This window comes from Staurois parvus, unplaced genomic scaffold (assembly GCF_062004578.1).
Source record: "Staurois parvus isolate SC_StPar_1 unplaced genomic scaffold, SC_StPar_1.0 ptg000508l, whole genome shotgun sequence".
Taxonomy (NCBI): Eukaryota; Metazoa; Chordata; class Amphibia; order Anura; family Ranidae; genus Staurois; species Staurois parvus.
Window position 1 is genome coordinate 626,140 of NW_028318304.1, and position 13,217 is coordinate 639,356.

General features: G+C 41.8%; 1 protein-coding gene across 1 annotated transcript; it reads left to right on the top strand.

Annotated features, from left to right (window-relative positions):
• The first annotated feature begins 11,431 nt into the window (after window positions 1–11,431).
• On the top strand, window positions 11,432–12,060 carry LOC149451908 (uncharacterized). The gene is given in 2 exon segments (XM_089689987.1): window positions 11,432–11,585; window positions 11,588–12,060. Coding segments are annotated over 2 exon segments (627 nt in total).
• Window positions 12,061–13,217: the final 1,157 nt, after the last annotated feature.

Genomic DNA, 13,217 nt, shown 5'->3' on the forward strand with positions numbered 1-13,217 from the left:
GTACAGAGTCAGCAGGCAGAGAGTTGTCAGGTCACACGCAGGGTCAGTAATGTAGTCAGTCCGCAGAATGGTCAAACAAGCCGAGGGTCAGGATAGGAGAAGGCAGCGTAGTCAGGGGCAATCCGGGTCAAACTCAGGAGAAGGCAGCGTAGTCAAAACAATCCGGGTCAGAGCTGGAGCAGGCAGACAGGTCAAACAATCCGGGTCAACAATCACAGGGCACAGGAACTCAGGTTACAAATCAGACCTTGCGGCAACCTGTGACAGTGCAGGGCATCTTTAAATATCATGCCCTGCACTGTCATTGGCCACCCAGGACGCGCCCCTTGCTGTCATTGGCCGCCCAGGGTGCGCCCACGGCTCCTACTGCGCATGCGCGGATTCCTGTCAGCCGCGGCCCGCCGGGACCTGGTGCTTGTATCCCGGTGCGAACCGCCGCTAGTGCGCGTCCTATCCCTTGAGCCCCTGCTACACAAAATTCGCTCTAATTCCGACATCAAAGGGATCAAGGTAGCGAATAAGGAATACAAGCTCGCTGCATATGCGGACGACATCCTTCTTTTCCTTGCGGAGCATCGCACCACTTTGCCTAATCTTTTGAAAGATTTTGCTCTCTTTCGATTCTTGCCAAACTTCAAAATCAACTTCTCCAAGTCCTTCGCCCTTAACATCACCCTACCCTCAGATTCGTAGGAGTGTTAACACTCCATCAGTACTCGCCGTGATAGTAGTCCAATGCGTGGTGACGTCACTGCCCTCCCCAACGTGTTGCGCTACAGGGAAAACGTAGCTTCGTCTGGTGGATGTTTTTTACTACATCCCCCAGACGAAGCTACGTTTTCCCTGTAGCGCAACGCATTGGGGAGGGGCAGTGACGTCACCACGCATCGGACTACTATCGCGGCGAGTACTGATGGAGTGTTAACACTCCTACGAGGCTGATCTTCACCGCAGTCTGTGGTTTATTTGTATAACAGGCTTGTTTAATATTTGAAAAATGTGAGTGCAATATGGGAGTATATTAAAGTTGGCTTTTATACACCTTGGATAAGGCACCAGATTTCCATTTCTTTTTTCTATATGGATCATATGAGGATACATTGAGCATTGGAGTGAGGAGAGGTTCTAGGAAGGAGTGATCCTGACACCTACACAGGCTTAGAAGAGAAGCCCTATGATTCCGGCTATATACAGTGGGGCAAAAAAGTATTTAGTCAGCCACCAATTGCGCAAGTTCTCCCACTTAAAAAGATGAGAGAGGCCTGTCATTGGCATCATAGGTAGACCTCAACTATGAGAGACAAAATGAGAAAAAAAATCCAGATAATCACATTGGCTGATTTGGAAAGAATTTATTTGCAAATTATGGTGGAAAATAAGTATTTGGTCACCTACAAACAAGCAAGATTTCTGGCTCTCACATACCTGTACCTTCCTTTTTAAGAGGCTCCTCTGTCCTGCACTCATTACCTGTATCAATGGCACCTGTTTGAACTTGTTATCAGTATAAAAAACACCTGTCCACAACCTCAAACAATCACACTCCAAACTCCACTATGGTGAAGACCAAAGAGCTGCCGAAGGACACCAGAAACAAAATTGTAGACCTGCACCAGGCTGGGAAGACTGAATCTGCAATAGGCAAGCAGCTTGGTGTGAACAAATCAACTGTGGGAGCAATAATTAGAAAATGGAAGACATACAAGACCACTGATAATCTCCCTCGATCTGGGGCTCCACGCAAGATCTCACCCCGTGGGGTCAAAATGATCACAAGAACAGTGAGCAAAAATCCCAGGACCACACGGGGGGACCTAGTAAATGACCTGTTGAGAGCTGGGACCAACGTAACAAAGGCTACCATCAGTAACACACTACGCCGCCAGGGATTCAGATCCTGCAATGCCAGACGTGTCCCCCTGCTTAAGCCAGTACATGTCCGGGCCTGTCTGAAGTTTGCTAGAGAGCATTTAGATGATCCAGAATAGGATTGGGAGAATGTCACATGGTCAGATGAAAACAAAATAGAACTGTTTGGTAGAAACACAACTCTTCGTGTTTGGAGGAGAGAGAATGCTGAGTTGCATCCAAAGAACACCATACCTACTGTGAAGCATGGGGGTGGCAACATCATGCTTTGGGGCTGTTTCTCCGCAAAGGGACCAGGACGACTGATCCATGTACAGGACAGAATGAATGGGGCCATGTATCGTGAGATTTTGAGTGCAAACCTCCTTCCATCAGCAAGGGCATTGAAGATGAAACGTGGCTGGGTCTTCCAACATGACAATGATCCCAAACATACCGCCCGGGCAACGAAGGAGTGGCTTCGTAAGAAGCATTTCAAGGTCCTGGAGTGGCCTAGCCAGTCTCCAGATCTCAATCCCATAGAAAACCTTTGGAGGGAGTTGAAAGTCCGTGTTGCCCAGCGACAGCCGCAAAACATCACTGCTCTAGAGGAGATCTGCATGGAGGAATGGGCCAACATACCAGCAACAGTGTGTGCCAACCTTGTGAAGACTTACAGGAAACGTTTGACCTCTGTCATTGCCAACAAAGGATATATAACAAAGTATTGAGATGAACTTTTGATATTGACCAAATACTTATTTTCCACCATAATTTGCAAATAAATGCTTTCCAAATCAGCCAATGTGATTGTCTGGATTTTTTTTCTCATTTTGTCTCTCATAGTTGAGGTCTACCTATGATGCCAATGACAGGCCTCTCTCATCTTTTTAAGTGGGAGAACTTGCACAATTGGTGGATGACTAAATACTTTTTTGCCCCACTGTAATTACAAGCAGCTTGAAAGGAGAGTATATTACATCACAATTTTTCCTGCTGAACTTTATATCATTACTTTTGCACTATTTGCACACTGGACTTTATGAATTTATTTATTTTGAATTAGTTATTTATATTGCAGCATTATTATTATATTTGTATTTCATTTAAATAATATTTTTTATTTCATTTATTTGACACTTTTTATTTATGATAATATATTGTGGGAATACATTTTGATTAATTTTTTGGTGATGCAGTTCATAAGTTGACACTTTCACACCACACATTAATTAAGAGCTATATTTTTTTATTCACTTTTTAATGGTATGGCAGTATTAGAGCGCAGTAATTATTCAATTTATTTTTCATTTAGCACACTTCTTATGAGGGTGAGCAAAAATTCCAGCGACCTAATACATTGATTGTTTACTCCAGTGGCTCACAAGTTCATTCATATAATAAATGTCTGTGCCAGTTCTGCCCCCAAGACATTTATATATATTCAGTATGTGTCCTGAAATAGCATTCCTACCAAATGGGCAAAACTGAAATTTCCCTATATATCTCAGTGCTATTTGAATATGGAAGTTATGGTGTCCATTCATAATTAGTCAAGAAAATAATTGTTTAATAGGATGACTTGTTGTTGAGGTATGTGTATGGCCTATGCCTTGTATCTGAGGATGACAGGTGATAAGATCTTGGATGCATAAATGGTGGAAGGTGCAGATGTACAAGATGTGCCTTTATTTGTACATGGCAGGCATAACTAAATGGCGAACCGTGGTCTGGATGCGGACCTAGCCACTGTTTTATCTGGACCCGATCATGCCATTTAGGAGCAAGTGTGGAATAACTGCACAATATTGAACAGAGCGTATGAGTGAGAGCTGTACTAACATTTCTGCACTGAATGCAGGAAGCACAATACAGCATTGAATAGAGCATGAGAGCTGCCAAGGTTAACTTTTTAAGTTAACCAGCAGCTGATTGGAAGCAGGGCAGTGCTAGCAGCCAATCACCTGCTGGTTAATACAAAAAACTACCCCCCACAGCTCCCGTGCTCTTTTCAATGCTGTGCTGTGGTTCCTGCATCTGATCCAGAAATGTTATGACAGCTCCCACTAACGTTCTCTGTTCAATACTGTGTTGTTATCCCACACTCTCTCCAGAAATGTTCAGTCTCCTGCTGTCCATTCTAATGTTATAACAGCGGTGAAGGATGGGGGGAAAGAAGCAGCCCTGTTCAATGATGTGCTGTGCTTCCCACACCCGATCCAGAAATGCTCCGCCTCCCACTCTCCGCTTTAAGGTAGGAGAGTGAAGGGGAGCTGGGGACACTACTCTGGCTGTGTGTGTGATATAAAAGGGTGGGGCAACATGTGAGCATACGGAGGTAGTGGGGGGTGATGTAAAGGGGCAGTACTGTGAAGGGGTGATGTAAAGGGGGGATATGTGATGCAAGGAGGGTGGCATTGCTGTGGAGAGGGAGATGTAAAGGGGGGGCAGTGTTGTGGTGGGGGGATGTGAAGGGGCAGAGGACAATACTGTGGAGTAGGGATGTGAAGTGGGGGGTGGAGTTGATGTGAGGAAGGCAGAGTATTCTATTGTTGGAGAAGGGGGGGTTTGTGATGTGAGGGGGTGGGACAGTGCTATTGGGAGAGATGTAGGGGAGGCAATGCTGTGGGGAGGGAGATGTAAAGGGGGGTTTTATGGGGGGATGTGAAGGGGCACAGTCCTGCTTGGGGTTATGTGAAGGGGAAGAGGACAGTAGTGTGGGGGAGAGATGTCAAGGGGGCAGAGGACAGTAGTGTGGGGGTGAGATGTGAAGGAGGCAGAGGACAGTAGTGTGGGTCGGGGCTGATGATTTGAAGGGGGGGTTGAGGACTGCTGAAAATAATGGACCTCCATGAGGTTTAATTCAGTAACCCTGGTATATTGTAATAAAACCTCTTTAATTGCTGCCCTGCCTAATATTGCAGTTTTCACAATTGCCATATCTGTCAAATGTTCTCATTACTTTTACACCTTGTAAAATTCAACAGTTCTAGATTGAAATGCTAAAGTTTAATTTCTTCTAAATTGTCCATGGCAAGATCTGCTTGTTAACCACTTGAGCTCTGGAAGGTTTTACCCCCTTCATGACCAGGCCATTTTTTGGCACTGCACTACTGGTACTCAACTGAAATTTACCGTATTTTTCGCTCCATAAGACGCACTTTTTCCCCCCCAAAACAGGGGGGAAAATGTCAGTGCATCTTATGGAGTTAATGTATAGCGGCCTTACCTGTTCCTCGCTCTGTACTGTCTCCGCAGTCTCTGGTCATCCCCTGTACTGTGTCCGCAGTCTCTGGTCATCCCCTGTACTGTGCCCACAGTCTCTGGTCATCCCCTGTTCTGTGTCTGCAATATGGTTCAGAATATTTTTTTTCTTGTTTTTCTCCTCTAAAACCTAGGTGCGTCTTATGGTCAGGTGCATCTTATGGAGCGAAAAATACGGTATATACTTTTTTATCACACAAATAGAGTTTTCTTTTGGTGGTATTGGATCACCTTTAGGTTTTTTACATTTTATTATATCAAAAATCAAACTTCTTCATAAATTTAGACTGTTAGAACATTCTGTTACATGTATTTTGTAAAAAAAAAAAAAAAAACAATAAGTGTATATTGATTGGTTTGTGTGAAAGTTATATTGACACCTACTGACACTAGGTGGGAAGTAGAAAAACTGACTAACTGACACTGACATCACCAGTGTCACTAATACAGCAATCAGTGATAATACTATACATTGTCACTTTTACTACTGACACTGCCTAGGAAGGGTTTAACATCTCAGGGTGATAAAGGGGTTAAGGGTGTGCCTAACAAGTGTTAATGTGTATAATGCGTGCTGCTTTTTACTAAAAATATATACAGTAAAAATATATACTGTATATATACAAACAGTGCTGAAATAAACTCTGTGGAGGCCTCTAGGCAGTCAAAACCATGAGGTCCCTCTCTTAAATTTCTGGAGGTTTCTCGTGCAGTTGCTCCAGTGGGATAACATTGAACAAAGTAGTGTGCATGTTGGCCACTAGATGGAGATGACCATCACTCCTGCTGTACATTCATTGCACCAAAATGTCTTACAAACTGACAGCTGAAAGAGACAATCTGTAATGTGAACCTGAGGTCTATGGCTTATGTTTTGTTTTGTTTTGTATGAATATGGCTTTAGTTATTGGGCACAATTATTACATTATACATGTGCATGCTGGGAATTTTCGCTTAGTTTTGGATGCATTTTTTTATTGAATAATTTCATTTCATCATATTTGTTGACCTGGTTTGTTTTCAGGAATTTGTTTCATATCTTCGCATTAATTTCATATATTATTTTGCTATATATTCAATATATTATTGAATCAGACAGATTCGAATAGGAAGGATTCAATATTTTTGGACGCTAGTCCAAATTGACCAAGAAAAATTGCACAAGTTGATTGGACAATATCGACTGGCATCACAGACATCCAAATTAATGAATGGAACATAATTCAGATTCATACGTTATCCAAATCAGAATTATCAAACAAATTTGAAAATTTTATTTATTTTCCCATGGGCCTAAACTACTATTGCATCATGTGACGTCATCAGAATGAAACAAATTAAACAAATACATTTGTTAATTTTGTTATAACTTTTTTCAGATTCGTTGACATTCCTTACTATGTCCATTTGGAGATTTGTATACATCCAAATCACAGAGAATTTAATTTTCATCCGAAAAATGAATCATAACAAAATGCAAATGTCTATATTACATTAATACAGTATTTTCTCTATAGAGGCTGTAATGCAAAGTTTAATTTTTTTCATCATATGTAAACAATTTTGGAAAGCTTCATTGTAATTTTTTTTCAAGATCAAATCAATATTGCATGGGGCCTGCCTATTTGGTCATCTGGCACTGTATAAAACATATATACATAAAAAGAGAGAGAGATATCTATAGATATACAGTATATATATATATATATATTTTTTTTCCATTTTGTTAACTGTTATGCATAGTATTCAGGGTTTAACTCTTAAAACTGATTATATTTTCTAAATCACTTTATTTCAGTAAATAGGGGAAAGTATTTTTTCCAACAGAAGTAAATGAACCAAAATGATCATATATATCATCCCATTCTATAGAGTGTTCTCTAGCTCCTAAAAAGTATTAGGAGACTGTAAAATGATAGCCTCGCTGGTATGTTCCAGGACCAGATTTGAGACAAAAGACTTTGTTTCTCCTGGATGCCTAAGAAACTGCAAATTATTAAAGATTACCCTGAAATTACTGTTATCCAAGCAGCCAATTAAAGAGTCACACTGCGTGATCTCCATGAAAGGACAAATTCTTTCTAGTCTTGAATGAAAAAAAGAAAAAATTAAATTATGACTTGAAAGCAATCACTGGCTTGTGAAGAGATGCAAGTTTCTGGGATCATGAAGTTCCAGTGAGAAAGATTGAATTGCACTGAGAAGACACTAAGTTTGATAGCACGTGTAGTGCCACTCCTGAAGGAGCCGCTTGGTAATTTTGTGTCGACCTCGACTCCAAGAACAATCTCAGCCCCTCTGACACAACTGGTTGTAGTTATATCCAGAAATATACACATACACACCTGTTTAGTGAAAATCAAGTTGGATACTTTGTAAGAAGTCAAGATAGGTGACAGTTTAAAACACCCTTGAACATTAATGAAGATTATCAAAGCAATAGAAATAACAACCATCAATATTCAACAACTGTATATGTAACAATAGACTATAAAGTATATATGTCTATTTATGATTAATAATAGCAAGGGTGCTGAGAGGGAGAAAAGATTTGTTGATTCACCTCCCTCTGGGCCAAAATACACTACTAAGAAAAAAAAGAAAAACACAAACTGAATCACTCAGATACAGTAATCCACTCTTGTAAAAGGTCTGAAAAAAAAATATATATACATACAGTGCACAGCATAAATGAGTACACCTCTTTTGAAAAGTAAGATTTTAATCAATATCTCAATGAACACAAGAACAGTTTCCAAAATGTTGACAAAACTGAGTTTTACAGAACATTTGTTTAGCTCATTACATGAAAGTAAGGCTAATAATATAATTTAGATTACAAAATCTTCAGATTTACTCAAATTAGCTGATGCAAAAATGAATACGTCCCACAACAAGAACTACTACATCTAGCACTTTGTATGACTTCCATGATTTGTAAGGACAGCACCAAGTCTTCTAGGCATGGAATGAACAAGTTGGCAACATGTTACAATATCTATCTTTTTCCATTCTTCAAGAACGACCTCTTTTTAGAGCCTGGATGCTGGATGTAGAGTAATGCTCATCTTGTCTCTTCAGAATTCTCCATAGGTGTTCAATTGGGTTCAGATCAGGAGACATACTTGGCCACTGAATCACTTTCACCCTGTTTATCTTCAGAAATGCAACAGTGGCATTAGATGTGTGTTTTGCATCATTGTTATGTTGAAAAAGTGCATGACGACCAAGGGCATGGAGTGATAGTAGCATCTTCTTTTTCGATATAGAGCAGTACATCTGTGAATTCATGATAACATCAATGAAATGCAGCTCCCTGACACCAGCAGCACACATGTAGCCCCACAGAAGGACACTGCCACCACCATGTTTCACTGTAGGCACCATGCATTTTTCTTACTCCTCACCTTTGCAATGCCATACAGTTTTAAAGCCATCAATTCCAAAAACATTTATCTTGGTCTTATCACTGCAGAATATAGTCTCAGTAGTCTTCTTCTTTTTCAGCATGCGCCCGAGCAAATTCTAGGTGGGCTTTTTTTACGCATGGACTTTAGAAGAGGCTTCCTTTGTGGATGACACCCATGCATGTGACACCCATGCATGCCATTCCTCTGCAGTGTACGCCGCATTGTGTCGTGGGAAACAATCACCCCAGTTTGGCTTTCTACTTCTTTAGCTAACTGCAGTGAACTTGCATGGTAATTTTCTTCAATCCTTTTCACCAGAAGATGCTCCTGTTGAGGTGTTAACTTCCATGGATGGCCATAATGTCTCTGTGAGATGGTTGCAGTTCCATCTTTGTTAAATTTTTCACTTTTCACTGCACTTTCACTACCGTATTCTGACTGATAAGTTAAGCTTTGCTGATCTTCTTGTAGCCTTCACCTTTCTTGTGACATTTCTCTTCCATGTATTGCCATTGCTGACGGCATGAAATGGGAAGGAGTTTTCTTTGTTAAGTAACGCCCTTTTATAATCAGCTTTCTGCTGGACACCTGTTTAATGAATAATTAGACTCACCTGTAGTTGAATTCTTGTTATACAGGATTTTGCTCTCTAAAATTTAGCTCTTCTCCTAATACTTTCATTGGGGTGTATTCATTTTTGCAACATGGTCTTAAATAATTTTGTTAGGAAAAATACTTTTTGTGTGTGCAAATTAAGAAATCTTGTTTGCAATCATTGGCCTGCATTTGTGATAATATTTTGTAGTATAGTACCCCATAGAAAATGTTGACTCTGAAATGAAAGTAAAGGTTTTCTGACAAATCTGTTGGGCTGTACTTATTTATGCTGAACACTATATATATATATATATATATATATATATATATATATATATATTAGTCATGACCAAAAATATTGGCACCCCTGCATGTCTGTCAGATAATGTACCACTTTGCCCAGAAAATTGTTGCATTTACAAATTTTTAGGCATTCGCATGTTTATTTCTTTTAATAGCATTGGTATGACACAAAAAAGTAGAGAAACAAAAAGCAAATTCTGACATATTCCACACAAACCCCCAAAAATTGATTTGAAAAAAATATTAGCACCCTCAATTTAAAGGAGCACGCCCCTTGGAATAAATAACTGAAAAACAATTGCTTCCTGTAACCATCAATCAGTCTCTTACACTTTTCTACTAGAATTTTGGAGCACTCTTCTTTCGTCAACTGCTCCACGTTTGTCAGATTGGAAGGGTTCCTTTTCCCAACTGTTGTTTTGAGAACTTTCCACAGGTGATCTATGGGAATTAGATCTGGACTCATTGCTGGCCAGTTTAGTATTGTCCAGTGCTTTGTCTTAAAGCATTTCTGAGTGCTTTTTGACATGTGCTTTGGGTCATTGTCCTGCTGTAAGACCCATGATCCCTGATGGAGACCCTGACATTGGGATCTACATTGCACCCCAGAATTCTTTGGTAGTCTTCAGATTCCATAATGTCATGCAAGTCAAAACATCCAGTGCCTGAAGTGGCAAAGCAACCCCAAAACATAAGTGAGCCTCCACCATGTTTGATTGCAGGGATTGTATTCTTTTCTTCTGATGTCTTCTGCTAGCAAACGTATTCTGTAAAGGGCAGATAGATTAACAGTGATAGCGCCAACATGTATCCTCTGATATACAAGCAGCGGAGTGTTGTCTGCATGCAGTGATATGTGAACCCAAAGTCAAAAGTGTCGGTAAGGTCTGCTACAGTGAGTGGGGTGCCCTCAACTACGGACTTTAAAGTCATAAATTTGTCACAATTTGTTTTGGAAGATAGGCATCTAAATCTTTCGGAGAAGGGATTGTCATTTTCACCAACAAGTACTATGAACCACTTTGAGGTATTTAAAGTTAATAACTTATTTTTGAGGAAGGTATATCTTAGATCTCTGCACCAACAAACTCCTACCATGATGGAAGATACAAATCTAGATTCTTCTAGATGAGAACCCATCAGGCGATGACATGGACGGAGATCTTGATATACCACACCTCAGATCAGCGGGTTTAAAGATTAGAGCCACAAAAATGCTACCATTCAAGAAAAACAAATGGCTAAGTGTATTCTTAGATCTAGTACAGAGGGATCTTGCCCTCGTTGATTGGAATGTGAAAGGTAGGGATAATCTTACCAGGGACGAACGTTATGCACTCAATGAACTCAAAAATGCCCCTGATCTAGTCATTAAGCCAAGTGATAAAGGGGGTAACGTTGTCTTAATGACTGCTAGTAACTATGAACATGAAATCTTGTGACAACTTATGGATGAATCTACCTATGCCAAGTTGGACTTTAATCCCTTCCCGAGATTGGTAGATATACTAAACAGGAAATTATCTTTCACATGTGAAGCGGGGCTTATATCTAGTCATGAGTGTAAATACCTTCAAGTAGAAGAATATAACATCCCCACCATTTATGTAATCCCAAAAGTTCATAAAAAACTTATTGATCCCCCTGGACGACTGATTATTTCGACTATAGGAGGTCCACTGGAACGCATTGGAAAATATCTGGATGCTCTAATCAAAAGTATGGTATTTAAACTCCCATCCTAAGTACAGGACACCTGCGATGTTTTATTTAAAACATCCCGGGTTGTAGTACCTGCTGATGCATTGTTAGTCAGTATAGATGCGGAATCACTTTATACATAAATTCCACATAGTTGGGGCACCAATGCGGTGGAATATTTTCCTGATCAATCATACCTGCACATGGGTGCCCAAAATTAATTTTTTATTGAACTACTGCACCTGGCCTTACATTTTAACTTTTTCCAGTTCTTGGGTACTTCCTACCATCAGGTGCAGGGCACATCTATGGGACCTCCATGGGCCCCGGCATATGCGTGCCTGCACCTCGGTTGGTGGGAAGAACAGGTAGTTTATCGGTCTAAACTATATTTGAGCCATGTATCCATGTGGCTACATTATGTTGATGACGTACTGATGTCATGGACGGGTAGTGTGCCAGATCTTCATTTATTTAAGCCGAGCTGAATCAAAACAATAGAAACATCAAACTCACATACGTTTTTGATGAACATCAGATTTCCTTTTTAGACCTATCAATCTCGGTTAGGGCTGGTCGCTTGTCTACCAAAACTTTCCGTAAGGAAACAACGGCAAATACCTTATTAATGGCATCAAGCCACCACCCCAAATCCCTTACTAGAGGTATACCTACAGGTCAACTCCTTCGGCATCATCGCAATTGTACTGACTATAATGACTATAGGGATGAAGCCCAGGACCTCTATTGTAGATTCCGCGAGAGGGGTTACTCCCATGGAAATCTTAGGAAATCCCGGTCTAAAGCATCTAAACGTAATCGTGATGAACTTTTGACCATACCTGAAGCTACACCCCCTACACTTGACTCCGTCCCCACAGGGATAATCATGAGATTTGGAGCACAATGGGCAATATGGCCACGCCAATTCACGTAAAGAAGTGCACATGTGCATAGGAGGGCGACGCGTAATAAAACATCCCTGTGCACGAAAACACACCAGCACACGCAGGGTGCACTAATTGCTGACACTCAGTGGCCTTTATAAGGACTGCAGCTCTGCTCAGTAATTGCTGGATTATCGTCAGCCCCTCCTGTTCCTGTGTTCCTGAGTTTCCTGTTGATTTCCTGTTATCGACCCGGCTTGATCCTGACCTTGCTCCTGTCTGCTGCTCCATGTATGACCCCAGCTTGATCCTGACCTTGCTCCTGTCTGCTGCTTCGTGTATGACCCCGGCTTGATCCTGACCTTGCTCCTGTCTGCTACTACCCTGTGTATGACCCTGGCTTGATCCTGACGTTGCTCCTGTCTGCTGTTCTATATTAATCCTGGCTCTGTCTACTGACTACTCTACCCATCCTCCGGGATCCACGTGTTCTCTGGAGAAACGCATCCTGCAACTGGAGCACCCACGGGTTCCCTCTCATCAAGCATTTCCAAGCAGCAACACCACCGGCAACCCGTGCTTCTTTGGGCACTGCACCTCCTGTTTCCACCTCCAGGGGCGCACTGCACTTAGCCGTAAGGGGAGCCCTCTCTCTACTACAGCCTCCGGTCAGGTACGTGACAGCATAATCCAGCCATAATGTCAGAGGCTGAGAGAGGTGTTGTTATGGACCACCTGGTGTATTCTAGCAGTCCCCAGGACAGGATTCCCCAGGGCGCGGAGTCTAAGCCCCAGTCCGCTTGTTCACCAGAGCCCCTGATGGTGGGGATGGGCTTGGAGCGGACAGTGACCAGGTCGCGGCCCCTGAGTATACCCACCTGAGGTAGAGGAATCACCAGAGGTAATGACAGGTAGAGAGCCTGACATGAAGAGGCAGGCAGGTCTGGAGAGTAGCAGCTAATCCGTGCGGGTTGGATGGATGGCTGAGCAATAGCGTGGTCAAACGGGCCAGGTCAGTAACAGAGGGGTCAGCGTGGTACAAGGCAGCAGGCAGAAGAATAGTCAGGTCACTCGCCGGGGTCGGTACTGGTAGTTCAGATCAGGTAGGGATATCCAAAAGAGAGGTCAAACCTAGCCAGGGGTCAGAGCAGGAGAAATCAGCAGAGGTCAGGTTCAGGCAGGTCAGCAACGAATCTCAAACAACGGG